The 21,781-nt window shown below is 36.4% G+C and overlaps 1 protein-coding gene across 2 annotated transcripts in view; it reads right to left on the bottom strand.

Moving 5' to 3' along the window:
- LOC134530143 (SEC14-like protein 1) overlaps positions 1-21,781 on the bottom strand; it is a 122,334-nt gene that overhangs the window by 5,870 nt on the left and 94,683 nt on the right. For both annotated transcript variants that reach the window (XM_063364765.1, XM_063364764.1), the window contains exons 3-14: positions 21,087-21,218; positions 18,890-19,018; positions 17,162-17,262; positions 16,344-16,447; positions 14,306-14,614; positions 12,508-12,596; positions 11,552-11,689; positions 10,088-10,208; positions 8,619-8,737; positions 1,852-1,977; positions 1,173-1,302; positions 198-340 (exon numbers count right to left, since the gene is read on the bottom strand). In XM_063364765.1, the coding sequence (XP_063220835.1) occupies positions 198-340; positions 1,173-1,302; positions 1,852-1,977; positions 8,619-8,737; positions 10,088-10,208; positions 11,552-11,689; positions 12,508-12,596; positions 14,306-14,614; positions 16,344-16,447; positions 17,162-17,262; positions 18,890-19,018; positions 21,087-21,218 (1,641 nt within the window). The remainder of the gene's footprint in view (positions 1-197; positions 341-1,172; positions 1,303-1,851; positions 1,978-8,618; positions 8,738-10,087; positions 10,209-11,551; positions 11,690-12,507; positions 12,597-14,305; positions 14,615-16,343; positions 16,448-17,161; positions 17,263-18,889; positions 19,019-21,086; positions 21,219-21,781) is intronic.

Genomic DNA, 21,781 nt, shown 5'->3' with positions numbered 1-21,781 from the left:
AACACAAACATCCAGTCCTCGACCTAAGAAGGGAAGTTTCCCACGAGCGGAAACTCCCGGGACCTGGCCGGAAATTTAACCCAGGCTCTTCGGCCGAGGGTGGGACATTTTAAGTTAACACATGCCGTTTCACGGAGGTTCCTAGACCACACGAGAAGCAGCAGTGTCCTCGTGCACTACAGCGAACAGAGACTCGCCTGGATGCTCTCCCCGTCGTGACAGACGAGGGCGGGCTCCACCCGGAAGTAGTCCCGCCCCTCCTGCCAGGCCTTGTCGATCACGGAGCGGTGCTCCAGGTCCGGAGCCAGAGGGTTCATGTTCTGGATGGTCTGCAGCGCGCCTGCGACACACGACAACCCCTCACCTCTCACCTCGCTCGCCGTCTCTTGCCATCACACGAAACAACACTGCTTGCCTTATGTACACCTTTCAAGGAAAATGCATGAAAGAGTAATAAAAACTATAACATTAATAATGTATGAGTAAAGACTTTATTTTATGCTTTTATTTTTAGTCCCATTTCATTTTTAAAACAGATGAATTCAGTGTTATTGTTTTTATTTTATTTTTAAGTTGTTTTGGAATACTTATTCCACCAAAAACAGTGACAAAATTCATATGCTGTTTGTTTTACAATAAAATAATTTGTAACAAATTGGTGTAAAACAAGTACTACATTCTGAGGAATTAAAATAAATTAGTGAAATTTGTAGTTTAAAAAGTAATCCAATAAGAAGAGAGGCACAATGAAACAAATTAAAATAATTTTTCTGATCCACGCACATTAGTACAATTTTTTGTTCGGAAATGACAATCCCTAAATTTCACACATTAAATGATTACTTTTTTTTACGATTCGAATTAAGTTTTGGTTACATACTACTTAACTCCATGACATAACATGCATTTCGGTGTTATTTCGGTTTTTATCACAATCAACCATATAATCTTGTCCCTGTAAGTATAAGAATAAAATTACCCTGGATATGCTGTATACAAATAGGTTTTATATTATTATTATTGGACATTGTCGAGTACTTTCTTAGCTTTGCTTTTTTGTCTTTGAAAATGTTTTTATTACATAATAAAATGAACACTGCAGCACTTGGTGAAAAGTTAGCGGTGAACATCTGGACACACAAGCTACTCTCACCGGGCCGGATGTGGCTCACCTGACGGGCTGTGCGCGGGGACGGGCTCGCGCGTGCGCAGCACCGTGAACGCCACGTCCTGCCGCATCACGTCGAAGTCCCAGGTGATCACGCTGCCGGGGTCGTCCATCGTGATCAGGGCTTCGTGCACCTGCCGGCGGTCCAGAGCACACTCACTCCCTGCACTAGGTCCAGTAGAGGAGTTTATTGAATACAAGGAACTGACGGGAAAAGCTCATCCCGATGCTCTTCAAAAACATTGGATTCAATGAATGTTGAAAGGCATTTTACAAGTATTCGAGAATTCTAACTTATTAAGGAAATATGTACTGTATATTATATAAAATATTATTTATTTGAGAAGCTTGTTTCATTATGTTTTATTTAGTCCTCTCCATGGAAACAAAAGTTATAAAATTATTCTTGATAATTGTAATGAGTTAATTGTTTCAAGTAACTTCTTTAATGTAAAATATTTCATATATTTTAATTAATGTACCTTCAAAAACAATCATAAAAATTATTTAGGTAGTAATATTATGGACATTCATAGATGGCCACAATTGTAATGATGTAATTCAAAATTAAGACTTAAAAAAAAATGTCTTAAAATAGTTTGGAACATGTCCAATCCCCTGAAGGACAAGATGGTCGTGGGTCACGTGCCATTCAAGCAACTAAGCAGAAGGCCGGCGCTCACCTGGCCCCGGCCCAGGCTGACGGAGCGGTAGATGCTGTCGTCCGTCAGCAGGCCCCCTTCCTTCTCCTGGTCGCCCTCCGACATGTAGAGGCCCTTGGGCACCAGCCCGCCCTCGATCAGCGTCGTCTGCAACAGCCCACGCCTCGCTGCTTCCACCTTCCAGCGACGCCCACGCGACTACAGCTACAAGAGCAACTAGCTTGAACGGTGCACGACATTTAACAATAGAAATACACAAGTTCAAGAAGTACTGAAAAGGGGAACAACCAATATATTTTCAAAATCAAATAAAAAAAAGAGCCAGTGTAATTTAGTACACGTGATAGAAGTGAAACTTCTTTGGCAATCGAAACCTCGACTCGTAAGTATATCGTAATGGAAATAACGGCAGAGAGAGAGAGGTAATTTTTTTAACCTCCATGGTAGCGTTAAACGTTTAACGCCACCTTGTTGGAAGTCGCATTAGAAGTTTCACTTCAATAAATAAACAAGTCTCACAAAACAATGATAGGCAAAAAGAACGAGATTGTAAATAACACAGAAACACTGCGGCTGTTACCAATTTTAAGTGGTGTATTCACCTTTTGTCCAATATCACGACAGAAGACAACGAGGACTGAGGACACCAAAGGAAAAGGACATGAGGAAGAAAATACAAACGGCAGACTTTGTGGAAAAACCATTAAATGACCTGTACAACAAAGAGGAAACAACATATGGCAACAATGAAAACAAATTGAGACATATAATGATGTGTGCACATTGATTTTGGAACTGTAGTGTTCAATTCAGCACAAGCAACACTTGAATAAATGAACTACACCAGCTCGCAAATAGTGATCTAATAGTGTACACCTGTCCTCACAACATAGAGTTGGATGCTAACAAATTTTGCACAGTGTGAAACACAACATTGGTAGAGAAGACAGTGAAGGTTTGTGCTGCAGTGACTGTATACCTTAACATAGTTAACTTGAAAGCGAACAATAATTACAATAGGTACACAACATTGTGACAAAGCAAGTAACTAATATCTCACTGAAAAATGTTCATCTTATAATTATGTTTATACTTAATTCATTAACATTTATAGTTAAATTTTTTAACTTACAGCTTACAAAAAAATATAAAAATTACAAAAATTGAAATGAAATTATTTTAAAGTTTAATTTAAACTAAAGTTTATTTGAAAATGAACAGACAGTTTTGAAGTTTACATTGGTGGACCTAGTGCAATACATATTAAGCATTATATAGGTTTATTTGATCCAGTTTAGTTATATGCCTCTAAATTAATCTTAACAGTAAAGCAACCACCGAGCTACGTTGGTGCAAAGGTAAAATATTAAATTCACATTCAAGAGAACACAGCATGAAAACCCAATTTTTGGTTTTCCAAAGTTTCTTGAAATGACTCTTGGCAAATGCTGTCTCAGTTCCTCGCAATTTTTCAAGATGAGCCTTTCCCCAGTTTCTTTGACTTGTGTAGTGTTTGTCATTCCTTAACGACCTCCTTGTCCATAGAATAAACCCAAAATAAACTAATATCAAACCTACTAGCTCAGTGTCCACGCTAAGCTCAATAGCCGCACACCGGCTTTTGCGCGGATACGTAAGACAAATGCCCCAGTCGCCTCATCCTGTATAAGGTTTTCTAGGGATATACCAATCAAATCCTTGAATACCATCAAATCCTTAGTATTTGAAAGATTCAATATTCAAGCAAAAAAAATTTGAAGAAAAATATTAGAGGAAATAGAGGAAATTAAAAAATTCAACACTCATAAGTCATAACCTATAAAGTAAACAAGTTTGACTTTTTTGTTTTCATACCTATCTGGTTACCATTACCCAAGATATCGTACCTTTAACACATAATTACAAAAGTAAAATTACAATATGTATTGATTCTGTCTGGACTCTTAGTTTGTGAAATGACCATTTAAAAGGTACAATGTTTCAACACCATACCTAGTTAATATTTTTAATTTACTGTACGTTAATAAATGATTGACACTTGACACATAGATTCGGATTCAATGGGTATATTTGAGGTACTCTCTGGGATTTGAATTTGAGATTCGGATTCGAGAAAATTTGGATCTGGTCCATCACTAATACAAAAAACGTGTGTTGTGTGTAATAGAGTTTAAAACTTTAATTTTACAGCAATTTGTAAAGCTTACATAAAATTAAACAAATTAATAAAATAACAAATTAACAGCTATTCTTTCTTATTTTAAAAAAAAATTTGATTTGATTTCTGAGCACTATTGTTCTATTCGATCATCTTGCAATGGAAAAATGCAAAAGAAGTCTTGAAATATTGCAAATAATAAAATTAATTTACAAATACATTTTTTATAACATTATTAAAAACCATGCTAAAATTTAACAGCTACTAATGATCCTGTATGACATGATTTTGATTAATAACATAATACTTAGCTTAATACTTTCCGGTATTCGTAACTCTAATGCTATTTTAATTTATGCTGTGTTCTGACAAGCACTGCTAATGTACTGTATGATAAGAGGGTAGTTCTTATTATTTCTCTTATTGTTTTGTTCTTGCTTGTTTTTAAATAAATTAATAATGTAAATACATATCTTCAATTACTCATTAAAGATTTTATCAATTTATAAGTGTTAAAAAAATGTAAGCCCAAATGCATGAACTGAGAACATGTAATGGTGTCATTTACAGTTTTTAATTATCTGTTTAAATAGCGCCTTTGTTGTAAAACCTTTCATGTTTAGTAGGCCCTATATAATTTATAAATCAACCTAATTAGGTTTTTTTATAAATCATAGATACCAGAGTTATAAAAAAAGAAAAAAAGTTTTTATTGATTTACGAATTATAAACTAAAAATAAAGATTTTTACGACAAAGGCTGCCTTCTAATGGTTATTTCATAACTGCATAACGCATCATTTCATTTCTTCAATTCACACTGGAATTGAAATATAATTTTGCCTTTATGGAACTCAAAAATACATTAAATTACTAAATTCATAAGAACATTAATTTACCATCAAAAATACTTAAAGTTATGGATTCAATTTAAATCTCTCACAAAATACATAACTATAGAAGCAAAATGATTTAAGAAACTATCCCCTTAACAAGGGAAACACATATAGAGACAGAGGATGAACAAGATAAAATCACAACCATAAACTAGCAAGCAGTAAACTGTTGTTTTGGCAAACTAGCCAACTACGTATTAGGAAGACTAATGTTGCCAAATTTAGCTGTGACATTAACTACCTTTCCACCCTGCCTTGCAGCAGTTCTGAGTACAGTTACCAGGAATGGCAAATGGCGAGTGTCATACTGACATCAATCCAGACCTCAAGAGAGCACATGGCACACGGCAATGCGTGGCACTATGATGACAGACACCGTGCAAGTAAAGCAAATGGAGATATATGTATTTGCTATTAAAAACCAGCACATATTGTGTTTTGATGCTGTTTAAAAATCTGCCATCAAGTATTCAGAATGTATGTTTTTTTTAATTTTCATATCTCAGGAAAAAAACAATATTGAATATTCTCATTAATGTTGCAGTCGATCGTCCTCAACAAAGCTCATTTTCCAAAACTACGGTTTTTAAACTCTATAGGTTTTTTTTTATCATGTTCAAACTTCAATTTTCTGAGAATAGATAGCAAGTGTTCTTCAATTTATTCCTTAGCCCAGTTCTTTTCATTCACAGTACTTCACTTGCTCTATTTAACACTACTGGTACCAGTTTTTACACAAACCTCTTCTTCCAACACACTTCCATTTGTAAGTACATACTACACTGCCTTCTTTCTTTTGGTGTGTGTAAGCTCAGACGCCAATATTTCAATAATATTTATCATATGAAAACATTTTACAGCCATGACATATTTAAAGAAAATATCAGCCCTTTAGTTACACTTTGTCAATTCCTAAGATATATCTCATTTAAATTTTTTATTGTAACTAAACAATAGTCAAAGCTTTTGACATAGTTAATCACTCAATACTATTAAATAAATTATCTAATTTTGGCTTCTGTAATAATTTACTTAATTGGTTCACTTAAAAAATCATAGTTTTTTTTGTTTCTATTGAAAATTTTAATTCTGCATATTAAAAAGCTAGCTCACGAGTTCCTCAAAGCGAAACTCGATATCACTTTTATTATTCAATATTTTCATTGATGATATCTCCCTGGGTCTTAAATAGTACTCTATTTGTGTTCTATACGCAGACTATCTGAAAATTTATTGAAAAATTACTTCTTCGAATCACTGCTTATTACTTCTATTAGATATTAATGAAATTAATAATTGGTGTAACTCAAATCTTGTAGATCTTAACATAGAAAAAACTAAAATTATTTCCTTCACACGAAAATATGTACCAATCAAACATGACTACGTACTTTGTAAATAAAACTCCTATTATAAAAACCTCCTCTTTAAAAGATTTGGGAATTATTTTAGACTCAAAATTATTTTTTCATGACCATGTAGATTTTATAATCTCTAACTCCTGTAGAATTTTTCCCCTCTTTAAAAATACATTTCTTTCCATGCTATGACTGTTCGATTCAATTTTGACACTATACTTTTCTTTATAAGATCTAAACTGGAATATTCCTCTATAATCTGGAATAGTATTAACTTAATCGATAGTAATAAAATTTAAAATATTCAAAATAAACTAATCAAATTGATAACTCATAACCAATTTCATCATCCTAATGTATCATCTCTCTTTGATCTGCGAATTTACTTTGATACACTCTTCGTAAAAAATTCTTATAATACAAAAATTAACTGTAAATACATGTTGGATAACATTGGTTTAAGAGTTCCTATGTTTTACAGCTATCTGACTTCATTTTTTTGTACTTTTAAGTATAAATAATGATATTTTATATAAACTCATGCAAAAATTATAATAATCTTGGAAGTTCTCACAAAATAAACAGAAATTTTTTTTAATTCTTTTCTATTTCATTACAGTATTTTTCTCTCAGATGACATTGTTGTGTTTTAAAAACTTTTCATTTAATTAATTATATCTGTGTTTCTGTCCATCGTTTGGTCTTTAGAAGAGTGTATTTTAGTAGTTGTATGTTGTTGTCTTGTCTATCGTGCACATCCTTTAAACTAACTTTTAAGTGTTGTTGTGCATGTAACAATGCGTATAAAATAAACAAATAAATAAAAAAAAGTTTGCTTATAATTTTTTGTGTGGTAATAATCTTATGCTATGATTATAATATTACTGTATAATAATTTTATAATAATTAATAAAAGTAAAATAACATTTATTTATTTCCCAGTCAAAAAGTACGTTGTCCACTAGAATGTAGGTACATACATGTTAATCCACACATTCAAGGTTTGATAAACTCCATGTATCATTGAGTATTGAGTTATAAATTGTCCACTTCAGAGGACGAATAGGCTGAAAGGGTTAAAACATTTTCTGGCGAACTTTTCAATATTACTATCTTTTTCAAAATAGCTCTCTTATCCTTCAAGGAGCTGTGTAAGACTAAAAGTGAAGGGTGTACAAGGGTGTGCGCTGGTGAAGCACACAGAACGAACACTGGGACAGACGCGCTGTCTGCGGGCCGGACCGAGTGCCGCGGGAAGGGACTGAAGCCGGGACCACAGAGCAGCAAAGCTACACGACAACAGACGGTGATCTTACTGCGCTGTTCTCTGCGGAGGCGGCCGAGCTGTAGAGAGACGAGGGGACCGTATTGGGCGAGGCCAAAGCATGCATCTGCATCAGTACAGAACGTACAGTATTAGCCAGTCCCACTCACTCACTCACTCACTCACTCACTCACTCACTCACTCACTCACTCACTCACTCACTCACTCACTCACTCACTCACTACCTTCTTCAACAACGAGCACTCAAGACACACACTTGCTGGAAAAACAATCCCGTTTTAAGCCGCATACAATTTCACACAAATTAATGCCTGGTACATCAAGTTATATTGACAGCAAAGGGACCCACCTGGCTTGGTTGCATATTTGTGTGACGGAGGCCAAAATGTATGCGAGGTCCTACGACTCATTTAACTTAAAATTTGATGGTCATACATTTTCTTCAAAAAGACATGTTTAGTAAATCTCTCATAATGAAAATAATTGACATAAACCATCCATGAGGTACACTTTATAACATTTTGTCAGCAAATTAAATGTATTTAAAATGGGTTTTCTATTCAGCACGGAGGTTTTAAAATAAATGGCCTAGCAAAAAAAAAAAATTAACAAGAAAGTATATTTCTGAGCTATGCATTTGCAGCTTCTGAATAAATGTTACAGGAATTGTTTTTTATTTTGTCTTCTATGTGTAAGAGTGAGAACTGTTGAAGCAGTCCCTTAAACAGCAATATAAAAAAAAAAATTAACGGAAGCACCAGTACTCACACGAGATGGTGCTTCAGAGATAGGACTCATACAGTTAAATACTACTATTTCTGCGCCGACATGCAGTTGCGACGTTATGCTGCTTGAACCAGGTTCTTCAGAAACCAACTCTGACCGAGAAAAAATTAACTATAACCAAAAAAATGGTGTGCCCATGTGTGTCTTCAAAGAGCAACCTGTAGGTAATTGTGTCTCTGCACACGTTTTTAGCTTGATTACCGGCTTTGCGGCCTGCTCTCTCCTCCTCCGACGATCTCACGACGTTACGTGCCTGACGCACGCAAGTCATCGCTCGAGCCGGGAGCGGGTCACGGCGACACTCACCCTGCAGCGGCCGCCCAGGAAGTCAGGGATGTGCTCCGGAGGGATGTAGTCCGCCAGGCCGCCCGCCCCCTGGTAGTCGTTCCCTCCGTAGAACAGGAACTTGCTGCGAGTGTTGTCATCTGTCGAAGAGACAACGTCAGGACAGTTCGACATCGCGTGTCGTTTGCTGCTATCGAGCTGTTACTGAGAGTCATCTGAGTCTAACGATAAGTCCACAGCACACTTCCTTCAACTCTGACAACGTTAAGACAGTTCAACATCACGTGTCATTTGCTGCTATCGAGCTGTTACTGAGAGTCATCTGAGTCTAACAACAAGTCCACAGCACACTTCCTTCAACTCTGATCTTACTACCAGCACGATGCTGCCACAACACGCACACACAGCACGCACACACAACCATTCACTTGCTACCTCAAAGTGATCAGTCTATCTGAATCTCAGCTTTCAATGTTTGGATAACCAATTTCAATTTGGGCGATCGAAGTGTCAACATCCTACGCACTCAACACAACAGCTGTTTAGTTGATAACATAATGCATACAATAAATTGCATAACAAGACAGCCACAAGTTAATGTCACATATGGTTTTATTTTTAGGCCAATTTCGTTTTTAAAACTGAGATTTCAGTGTTATTGTTTTTATTTCTAATATTGTCTTCATTCATAAATATAATAAAGAATTTAAAAAAATAAACTACGATATTTCTTAGTACTAATTTCACCAAAATAGTCTCAACTTGACTGACATACTTAAGATGCACTTATAAAACAAAACATTACTAATAACAATAAGCATGTCAAGAACACAACTACTCAGAAAAATATATAGGCTAATTTGCCAACATTATTAATACATACAAGATCAAACAATGTAATATTAATTTATTCCAATCTGTTTAGTTCACGTGTATTGGTACAAAATTAATGCCAAATAATTACATCCAATGAATTAACAATGATTAAATATAAAATCTTTGAAATTTGAGTGAGTTTTGTCAAATTGCTGATTGTTTCCTACTTTTAATTACATTTCGGTGCTAAAAGGTGTATTAATTTCCATTTCGATGTTGTATGGTGTGTGGCATATGGCTGAGGTGTTATTCGGTTTAAAATAATTCAAAATACACGCTTGTTCCTATCCATAAAGTTCAGTACAGTGCATCATATAACTGTGTTGGGAAGTGTACGGCAAGTACTGACACACACTGGGAGGTGTACAGCAAGTACTGATGCACACTGGGAGGTGTACAGCAAGTACTGATGCACACTGGGAGGTGTACAGCAAGTACTGATGCACACTGGGAGGTGTACAGCAAGTACTGATGCACACTGGGAGGTGTACAGCAAGTACTGATGCACACTGGGAAGTGTACAGCAAGTACTGGTACACACTGGGAAGTGTACAGCAAGTACTGACACGCACTGGGAGGTGTATGGCAAGTACTGGTACACACTGGGGCCTCACCTATGAAGGTGCTGACCAGCGTCCACAAGATGGGGAAGACGCGCGGTGCTCTGATGATCAGCACTCGGCCCATCGTCTCAGGGTAGTTGGCCTCCACCATCTCTATTATTTTAAGAAGAGCCTGTAATATTTCAAAATTGGAAATTAAAAATAAACCTAAACATGCCATGTGGCAAAGAAAATAATCTGCTTCCTTAGTATATATATATGTACTTGTTTACTGGATGTAATTTGTGTCTCAATGCCAACAGCTACAAATTATCCTATCACATCAGGACTCTAACCCATCTCACAGCGAACACCATCACAAACTGAACTATAACAAAATTATCAAGAAATTAAAGTTTTTCTGATGATATAAATAACGCTTCAAATGAACTTTGAATTCAAAAACCAACACATTCTCAAACACAGTTGAACCTAGCCTATCCTGATAATTGAAAACCTGGATAATCCAGGTAATATGGCTGTAAGCGAAACAAAATTCTTACGTAAATAAGCAGACTTGCCATTCACTACGGGGAAAAAAACTGTGTTTTGTAACAAAATTACACAGCATACATGCCTTATAATGTTTACAACTCATTAAATAAAATAAAAGTAACTTTTCACATAATTTCTTAACCATAAATTTGTATTTCTTCTACTTCAAACAGGTACGATGTTTGGATGAAGCACAGTTATAAACATTGTCATCTGCTAACTGTCTTTGTTTGCAGAGATGTAGAATACAACCATCATTTTTATGTGAATACTATATAAAGTGTCTACAAACCTGATCTGGATTATATAGAGGTCTGGATCAACGAAGGCCGGATAAAAAAGGTTTTACTGCAAGTTTAAAATCCTATATGAACTTTACATTGAAATGGAGCTATGAAAATTAGCAATGCAGACATAACTTGGTGAAATCATTAAGAAGAATATCAAAAATGTGTTTTAAGTCTAAATATTCACATTTCTTAAATTATTTCTTTATTTGTATGTCCTCATTTTTACATTTTAAAAAAATTTCCAGGGGTCAATAAAATTTGTATTTTTGTTACAAGTTTTTGAAAGGCAAGCGAAGGTATGGGTTATACTTATTATCAACTGTCCCATAACTAGATACATCAAGTTCCAGCAAAGAAGGTGGAAGACAACCAATAAATGTTTCTTACTCATTTTAAGAATAGCTGTAATCAACGAAGAATAATATTACAACATTTTATGCATACAGTAAAAATTTCTTAAAAATATTCTTGTAAAGAATCCATATTACAGACAGTTGGAACATATAACAAATTTTTTTTTTTTAGTAAATATGACCTAGCATTAGTAAATTTGTGAATTCATAATTTTCTTGAAAGGGTTTTCATTTTCCATGTACATATTTATTTGGTAGCAGATCAGTGTGTGAGAGGTATCAGTAATGCCTAATGGTAGAGGAAAGTGCTCCAAAGCACAGGCACACGGTCGCCTCACCCGTATGCCCGGGCGCCAGAGGTGGCGCATGTTCAGTCCTTCCAGGTCCACGAGCAGGGCCCAGGTGGACACGGGCCGGCCCAGCGCACGCGTCGCGTCCTCCATCAGCTGCAAGCCCTCCTCGCACACGTGCAGCGTCTGCGCACACACCCACGCTCGACACAGGTCTGCGCACACACCCATGCTTGACACAGGTCTGCTGCAGCTCACAGCCGCTCCAGAGTCACCCTCTACTGTACAGGCAAGATTATGTGGTGAATAACATTAAAGGCAAAATAGCAGCAAAATTAAATTCAATACGCCGCCAAAAACCATAATCCTTGTCAATACCGAAATGAAACGCAAAACACAAAATAAAGCAAATTTCATCTCGATTACAGTATTTTTTTCTATTAAAATATACAATTATTTTCATATATCTTTAGTTTTTGCTTTTATTTAAAAACCTACAATATTATGTCTGAAGTAAAAATAATAATTTAGTTTTTATTAATTTTCAAAGTAAATAAAAATTGGTCTATAGCTGATACTGTATGATGTTGCTTAAGGCATGCTGAGAAACATCACAAGTAAATGTATAAAATGATCATTTTGGGCTTTTAACTTTGCATATTGCTTTTTTTGGTTCATATTGATAGTATAATAATAATAAAAACTTGGCTTTAAACTGCAGTTTAAAAAGATTTTTTTTTTTACTTTTAATTTTCATACTTATGACTTCCAATATATCACTTAAGGTTTCCTTTAGTTCAAAACGAGCATCTGAAAAGTGGGAAGTTAAAATTTTTGGTCACTGAAAGACAATATTTTTCCATAAATTATACTAACAACTGGGAGAGTGTGTTTCTAAAACCTGTACAGTTTCCTCTTATCATGCCATGATATGAGGTAATCATCAACTGCTGTATTTGTAAATGTAATGAAGTAACACTTATTTAAACATGTTCCACACATACCAACTGAAGAAGTCCTTCTTCGCCAATAGACTTGATGAGGCCTTTCACATCCATCTGACCCAACCGTAAGATGTATAATGGTTGCCCATCTGGAAAACCAACAGATAATACCAGCTATCACTAACCACTGCCACATTCACAAAGCCACAGACTCTGTGTGGATGTGGCCCCAACATCCATCTGACTACTACATTCACTAAAACAGCCTTTCCGCAATACAGGTACATACTTCGGGTCAGCAGTGGTGCCAAAAACCTAAAAAATTCATCAGAGTTCATTGCAACAAAGCCAACCTATATTTAAAAAATGGGTGGGCTGGATGTACTACTGTTAATTTTTCACACTGGACTTCCTATAGCTTCATTTATATCAACATAGTAGCTCTTATAATGTTTCTAAAAATCACCTATTAATTTTAAAAGTCATTCTATTTGTGAAATAGTTGTTGTAAACTGTGTTTAACGAAGGAAGGTGGTAACATACATAAATTCATCTCAACAGTTATCCACTTGAAAAATCCATTCAAAACTGGTTCACCTTAACTACTTAACACAACTGAAGGAACATAACTGTAGTGTAGCACAAGGGTTTCATTCATTGTGTGTGGTGCCCACTTGAGATCTGGAATATGACCCAGTGTTACCAAAGAGCAAGAAACTTAAGTGATAAGGTAGCTTGCAGAAATGAAGGGACTTGACTGACAATGATTTGCTGAAGATCACGATCCACTGGGCCAGTACAATAACAGTAGGCAGGAGGGTATGTTGGCTGAATTTATATTTGGTTGCCAACAACTCAGAATGCCATCAGTCTTCATTCCTTGATGCCATGCACATAGGCGTGCCCAGACATTTCCATTAGGGGGGGCCCTGCTAAATTTTTAAATCAGAAGCTGAATTTAGAATGTTAAATAGCCTAAACACATTCACTCATTGCAGTGTTTATATTTGTGTGCAGTATCAACGAGATATGTTTACTAGTTAATATATATATCCGTATAATTTTAACAATCTTGAAAATACGTTTTTTTTTCATGGACAATGTTTAGAGGGTACTTACACATTCCCCCCCCCCCCCCCTCGAATTTTCCAATAGCTTGGTCCAGATCTACCTTCAAATGAACTTCTTTTTAGTGAATGCAAACACAGCAATTCAGACAACAGAACTTTAACAAACCTCTTTTTTTTTTGCTTGGCCATGACCTCGTGTTTTAAATAAACTAAGGCGGCTGTATTTCCAGAACGATAAAATGTTTAAAAATATTGTTAATTAACACGCTGCAACACTGAAAAACAGTTTGAGTGTCACAGTGCCAGGAATATACGAATATTAACGAACGCATTAGAGAAAATGACGATCTGAGTGATTACATTAGGGGGGGCCATGGCCCCCCTGTAGGCACGCCTATGGCCATGCATAACCCAGTTTTCTCACGACCCACAATAAATAAAGAACAGACCCACTCCTTGTTCTTTATTTAAAATATTAATGCGTAAACCATATCTTTACAGACAATTTTGACTGTCTTTACAAAACTTGTACCAGCTCAAGTATTTGATACAGAATACTGCTTGTGAGAAACCAACTAACAATTCTGCAGACCCAATCATTGATGCCTTTAGCTGTTTGTAGATGAACAAATATTCCTTTAGCATTTTGTAATTATATTAAACATTATTAAGGGTCCTTGATAAAAGGAGGCCAGGGCGAAGTCCACCCTCACTGGGGGCCTGCTTGATGCTCGAGCAGCTACTCCCACCCTCACCGGTGGACTCTACATAGCGACCAGTGCAGCCACCTTTGTCGCAGTTGTGCCAGCCGCCGGGGAAGTAGTCCGTGACGACCTGCGGCACGCTGTACTCGGACAGGATGCGGTCCACCTGGTGCTTCTTGCGCCACAGCAGCGACTGGGACAGCATCTCGCGCGCCTTCTCCACGTTGAAGTCGCGCGCGCGCAGGAAGCGCAGCAGGGTCTGATCGGAGGGCACCTTGCCGCGCTGCAGGCCTGCCACCCACTCTCGCAGCTGCACCAGGCGCGACTCCTGGATCAGCGTCAGCTCCCCCAGGCAGCGCTGGATGTAGTCCGTCTCCAGCTGGAACTGCTGCTCTGCAAGGCCAGTACGCACTCGCTGTCATTGTCGCCGGCATACCCTCCCCGACTGCTACACCGGCTGACAGACTCATGCTTTTGTTACACTTATTCAGTGGCGTAGCCAGGATTTGTGTATGGGGGGTGTTAAGAAGCATGCCCCCCCCCCCCCCCCCGTATTAAAGTGGGGGATCTGGGGGTCCTCCCCTGGGAAAATTAGGATTTTAAGGTGTAAAATAGTACTATTTTAGCAGTTTTCGGTTCTTAAATTTAAATATTATAATGGTAAAGTTTTTATTAATTTTAATATAAAATTTGTTTGAGTGATGAATAAGAAATTAATTGAAGATTTGGTGCTAGGGGGGGGGGGGGGGTTTGAACCCATAACCCCCCCCCCCCCCCTGGCTACGCCCCTGCACTTATTACTACATATAAAGATATTTTTTTAATGCAGTACACATTACAACTTACAACTGCTATCACGAAATATCACAACCTTACCGCAATGAAACTAATAAATACAAAGTGACTCAAATTTGGAAGCTGCACACTCAATGGCACATGTTTCTTCACAGTTAAGTGGCATTAGTGTTGCCACAAACTGTTTACTGCACATCCCCGTCAGTCTACTGACGACGAGGGGCCAACATGCTGGGGCTGCTCACGACTGCAAACTCTTACAGGACGTACCACGAATCAGTTACCACCAGTCCGGTGATACTAAGGAAACTATGACATTTAAATTCCTATTTCCATTACAAGCCAGCACAACTACGCTTCACTGGCTGTTATGTCACGGCAAGGAAGCAAGATTGTACAGTACAGAGCAAATAGTATGGTTTGCAACTGCTTACCCACCATCATAGCAGCTTCTGAAAGGCCTCTTTGCTCCTTACTTTAACTGCTGTATGTTTCTTTGCTGCATGGTGAAAATAGCACGTTCATTACCAACTAAGTGGCGATCTCAAGAAAGTGTGTATATAAGTTACAGACATTATGGTGCTTTATCATTAAGTCTTACTTTTTTTTAATAAAAAAAACATTTTGTAAGGCATAATAACAAAATGTTAGCTGTGTTTCATGGAAACCCTGCTTAGAGAATTTATTTTAGTAATTTTCTATCTATCACAGATATTCACCCCACACACAAAAAATTGTAATCACTATAACAAGTCAAATAATTACCACGTAAGCCACAACAGATGTACATATTAGAATTAACTTTCCATACAGTAAAATAATTTCCAACTTCATTACAGCTTAAGACTAAAATATTAAAAATTTCAAAAGTTGAAAATATCAATTAATTGGTTGCAATTCAAATTTTATGGTATGTTAAAATAGGTTCATAAAAACTTTATGTCGAATAATGTTAACTGTTTTATAATACTGCAGTGCATAGTTTAAATGATCTTTACATTTCTATCTTCAATCGACATAAACACGTCCACAATTGATTTCCCAAGTATTTTTGAATACAGTGTTTACTGATTGCTGTCAGAAACTATTCTGTTAAGTATACAAGGAAGACAGATGTCTGCCCAATAAAAATCCAATTTTAGGCAAGAATACATCAACTGTGATTACCCAGAACTTTTCTGGATTAATTTAATAAAAAAAAATTATTTTTTTGCAAGAGACCTGTTGCCTATCTACATGCTGGATATTTAAAACACGGCTCTTAGCACACGGTGTGTTAAGAATCAAAACCACGCCAGGCTATGGAAAGTTTCAACACACTGCTAACCTGTCTTGTGGTGGGACACAGATCCTTTCTTCGGCACAGAGTAGTCCGAGGCAGAGGCTCCTAACTCGAGTTCTTCCGAGTCCTGGCTGGCTTTCAGTTCCGTGCTGTTAACAAAATATTTGTCTTCCACAAACACAGAAAACCACACAATCCATCCGGGAACCACGAACGGACTGGATAAAAACATAAAATTCCAAACTATTTTTAATGTGGGTGTTTACCTTGATAAGAAATAAAATTACAAGTCTATTTCTAATTGAATTTACTGGAAACCTTACAAGTCATGTAATATGTGCTAAGTACTAATGGTGATGGGCCAACATAATTATTTTATTCATGGGCCCTTAGTTTCTATCAACAGCCCTGCTCATTAAATAAAATGAAACTCTGGAGTAAGCAATATTTAAAAAAAATATTTCTATAAACCATGCTGATGTTTTGAAAAGTTTTAAAAATCATGCCTGTAAACAAAATTAAGACATATAACTTAAATACAGCCAAATATACTTTCACTGCATCTGACCACACACATTACAAAAAATAGTTTCATGCCAAAATAACTTAATGACTTAAGAAAACACTATGCATGAACTTATAAATGCTAATGTAAGATGTTGATATGCATTTTATAATGGAGGAATTTAATTTATTACAACAGATAATAGCAGCAAAGGCTCTGCATACAACCTCGTTCACACACACGGATGCTCACGTGGCTACAGGGGCCTGCCACATCGGGAGAACGGCCCTCTACTTTGATTGGATGATTTGAACACATGTCAAGCCCTGTAATGCACAGCAAGTGAACGTCTGCGTACTTTGAGTCGTTCAGTGATGTGTCCGGCTCGATCCACGGAGCAACGTAAGTTACTCCCTCTTCCTTCAGTTCGTTGACAAAGTACTCTATGATCTCCTTGCCCTGAAAATCACATCAGCACATGTAGCGACAACACCACCCCTTCCATACCAAGCAATGTTCAAAAGGTTCTTCCTGGTTCAATCCTACCAGAACCATTATGAGGATTATTTAGCAGTTCCTAACTTACCTCAGAGAACTGAACCCATGCCATTCAATTCACCCACACGTCATATCTTGCGATAGCTAGAGACAAGATTTTATGCTTTTATTTCCAGGGCTATACATTTAAAAAAAAAATATTTGTGTTATTATATTTTTTATTAAATCTTTTTATTAAAAAAAAACCATATTACTGAGAAAAATGTGACTTAAATGTTTTTATGATGCTAATTTATTCAAAACAATGTAATTTTGACTGATAAATGATGCATTTTTTTCAATATAATGATGTCTAAATTTTCAAAACAAATAAAATAAATCTATTAAACATTCCTGCATTTGAAAAATGAGTAACTAATAACAGATGCAAGATTAAAAAAGAAAACTTTTTCCAATCTTTTTTTGTTAAATTGTGGTACAAACATCATGCCAAATAAATTACTTTAATTTAATTTAAATTAATATTTAAAGGATAAGGTATTTCTTATTAGTTTAGTTTTGATTGAAAATGCTGATCAGTTTCATGATTTTAATTTTATTTCAGTGTTTGTCGAGAATTAACTTACACTTCAGTGTTATATGGTGTGTTTAAATGATTTTTTTTAGGTTATTTTGGTTACATCACAATTAACCACATGTCTCCAGTGATAGTATAAGTATAAGGTACATGTTTTTTATCTATGCCAAAAATTAAATTTGAACTAAGTAATTATGTCAAAATTGGAAATCTTTACCATGAAATAGAAGAATGCACATACTGCAACATCCATGGCAGAAAAGAAAAATAATATTGTATGAAGAAAAAAGTTCCAAAAACACTAGTCAGTAACTGAATGAATCAGTGTCTAAAAACAATTGATTTCCTTATCAATACTGTAACAACATAACTAATGACCGTAGAAGTAGCTTGGCTTTTGGGTTGTAGCCGCGTCCTCTGCGAATAATTCACCGGACGTTTCGGTCGACGATGCAGTCGCCATCATCAGGGAGCAGTCACCTACTGAATTATTCGCCAAGGACGCGGCTACAACCCAGAAGCCAAGCTACTTCAGACAATGGCCGTGAAAGCCTGCGAACGTTATTAATGACCGTAAAGTTAGATATTTTTTTTATATTTTTTTATCATGAATGTAAAAAAAAAAACAGAGACACGAATTGAGTTGAGTCAGGGGCGCAACAACCAAATTTCCAAAGGGGGGGGCATTATACCTTTTTATAAATTATCATCAATCCCCCCTATTGAAGTGGGGGGGGGGGGGGGTCCTCCCCCGGGAAAATTTGTATTTCACGGTGGAAAATGGTGCTATTTAAGCAGTTTTACTATCTAAAAAATGATTACACAGCCCCCGTTTGCCCCCACTTCAAGGTTTCAGAGGGGGGGCAAAATACCCTTGCCCCCCCCCCCCCTGTTGTTGCACCCTTGAGTTGAGTAAAAACTTGATACCATTCATTGTACTCTGTCCTTGAATAATATAAAAACAATCAGCACACGTGCGTGGAATGTTACGTCGAAGGGAACGCAACGCACCTTCGAGATGTTCTGCGAGTACTGCTTCATAGCCAGCTTCTCCATGGTGTTCTCGAAGCCAAAGAAGGACTTGATGTCGAGGCTGGCGCTCTGCTCGAAGCACGTCCAGTCCTGGTTCTCCGGGTGCACCTTGCGAGTGTAACAAAACAACCCTTCAACACCTCAACAACACACCACGCGCATCACCACCAAGTTCAACCATGCACTGCCTGCAGTACCCCGGAACTTTAAACCCTTTAGCACTGGAGACTTGATTATCAATAAAATAAAGTGTCAAGTAAATATACAGGCTCTGCCAAAATTCAAGAAGGGTTTATAACTGACCATTCCATAAATCTTCAACACCTCAACAACACACCAAGCGCATCACTACCAAGTTCAACCATGCACTGTCTGCAGTACCCCGGAACTTTAAACCCTTTAGCACTGGAGACTTGATTATCAATAAAATAAAGTGTCAAGTAATTGTATAGGCTCTGCCAAAAGTCAAGAAGGGTTTACAACTGTCAATTCCATTGATTTTTTCACAAACTTAAAGATCAGGGATAATAGATTGTTTACACTTATGTGTGGTATAAAATTCGTGATAATTTTTTTGGTGATTTATTATCATTTCCTCCTTTCTTTTGTTTCAGATTCTGACAGACAAAGTATGGGAGATTCTCATGGAAAAATTCAGCACCGTCCAACAAACCAAAATTGCGGAGCTTTAGTTTGAAAACCAGAGGTAAATTGTTCTCACACACTGGGCATATGTCATGAGTCGCATGTGCTACTAAGGGCCCGTATCCGTGAGGCCCATAATGACAGTCACCTACCTGAGATTATAATCCACGCATGCGAGTAAACAATCTCCCATCCTTGGTCTTTAAGTCTGTATTAAAAAAATGTTATTCACAGTTATAAGCCTTACGTGACTTTTGGCCCATTTTGTATACTCTGAATTCCCATAATTTGGCACAAAGAAATAAAACTACTTAAACACTTAACTAAAAACAAAGTAACGTTAACATACATTAATTTTCATAAATCTAACAACAGCAAGCAAAACCTGAGTGGGTCTAGCTCATAAACTTAAACCTAACAAAAACAATGACTTGTGCATACACAACTAATTTGGTATTTTAAAGATGTGTTACAAACAAGTTATGTTAAAAAAAGGACTAAAATTTAGTATAGATAATAAAAAAAAATTGAAGAAGTGCACAGTGACTCCACGAGCCACACAGGTTTCAACTGCGACACCAGCATGGGTGACCCATCTGCATAAGTCTGAGACTGCTCTCAACCATTCTGCTTGTTGCATTTTCTTGTACAGTTTGTTTTATTTACTTCTAGTTTATTCACCACTGACGTGGCATGGGAATGCAAACAAAAAGTGAAGCCAAGATCTCCTCCAGCTTTTAAGCTGAGCTGTGATGTTATTTGTTGCAAAACAAATGAGTACATTCGACAGAACTTCATTATGCACACAATATGATAACTAATGAAACCTTAACTGTTTTTTTTATCCTTGGATTTGGATCTGCAAGAGCTCAGAACAGTCAAAGTCTAAAATATATTAGGTGCAATTGTAAATGTTATCCCAGGCAAAATGAAATACTTGCTATGCCATATAGACTTCAGATAGGTATAACCGCAATTTGGACACCAGGAACCATCTTCACGATTACAAAGTATTTATCAGTATATGTATGTACCAAATAAAATACACAGTCCAGTGTTTTAGGAATATACTTACCAAAATAAATAAATAATAAAAAAATCCCAAAAATAAATAGCATTTGAAAAATAGTATTTATTTTGTGGCAAGATATGAGTGAGTTAATTTTATTATTTTCTTTGATACTAAACACTTATTCAGCTCAAAACTGAAGAGGAATTTGGTAAAGGAGGGGGAGGGGAAAATAATTCTGAATTCAACCTCTTTCACATGGGAGGAAGGTTCATGGTGTGATATAAATATAAACAATAAAGAAAAGGAATAACATACTTAAAAAATATTTTTTTACATTTATCTGTGAGAATTTGTTACAAATTATACAAAATGTCAGTACTATCCCCCCCCCCCCCCCAACTTTGAATGGTGGGCAGCTTCCCTCGCTTGCCCCTCACTACATATGCCCTAGATAAGAGTACAACTACTAGAAATTGATAATAAAAAAGAATCTATTTAAAAATATAATAAAGCACTCACATAATATTTGCACTTTTCCAGAACTACTACCCTGTTGGAGAAAGTCTCGTTTGTGGCTTCAATGTTGAGAGTGCGTGCACGTTGATCCAAAACATTCTTCTGGATGAAGTACACAAAATCCACACCTATTATCTGAAGGGGAGAAAAAAACCCTTATAAATATGCAGAAATTTCTTATTAACCTAGTAAATCATAAACATAAACTTAAAATCATAAGATAAAATTTTAGACTGCAAATTTATTGAAGAAATAAATAATATAAAACTGAAATGATAATATTTATAAACATAATCTACCTCAGTATTCATTTAAAAATAACCTTTATGAAACAAATAAAAAATTATTCAAAACACTAGGTCTGTAAATAAAACATTATTTTTTAAAATCATTACATTGTGCCAAAATTTCCAGTCATTTTCTTGCATAAAATGATTTCACAAACATGGGATACTTAATGAATTTTAAAATGCTGAAAATCAGTTCTTCAGCAAATATTCAAATTATAGGATCAATGGCATCAATAGTCTCATGTGTCACGGACAAGGTCATTGGAGACGGGCTAGTCCAGTAAAACTGAAAGAAAAATCAACAACGGCCTACGGTGAGGAACCACAACAGCATTTGCTTAGAGTGGCAGCAAACCAAAATTTGGGACAGCCTAACATGAATTTGAACTCTGGATCTCCCGAGTGCAA

Source organism: Bacillus rossius, chromosome 3, assembly GCF_032445375.1.
Source record: "Bacillus rossius redtenbacheri isolate Brsri chromosome 3, Brsri_v3, whole genome shotgun sequence".
Taxonomy (NCBI): Eukaryota; Metazoa; Arthropoda; class Insecta; order Phasmatodea; family Bacillidae; genus Bacillus; species Bacillus rossius.
The sequence above is the reverse complement of the archived record's forward strand: the minus strand, read 5'-3'. Positions and strand labels throughout refer to the sequence as shown.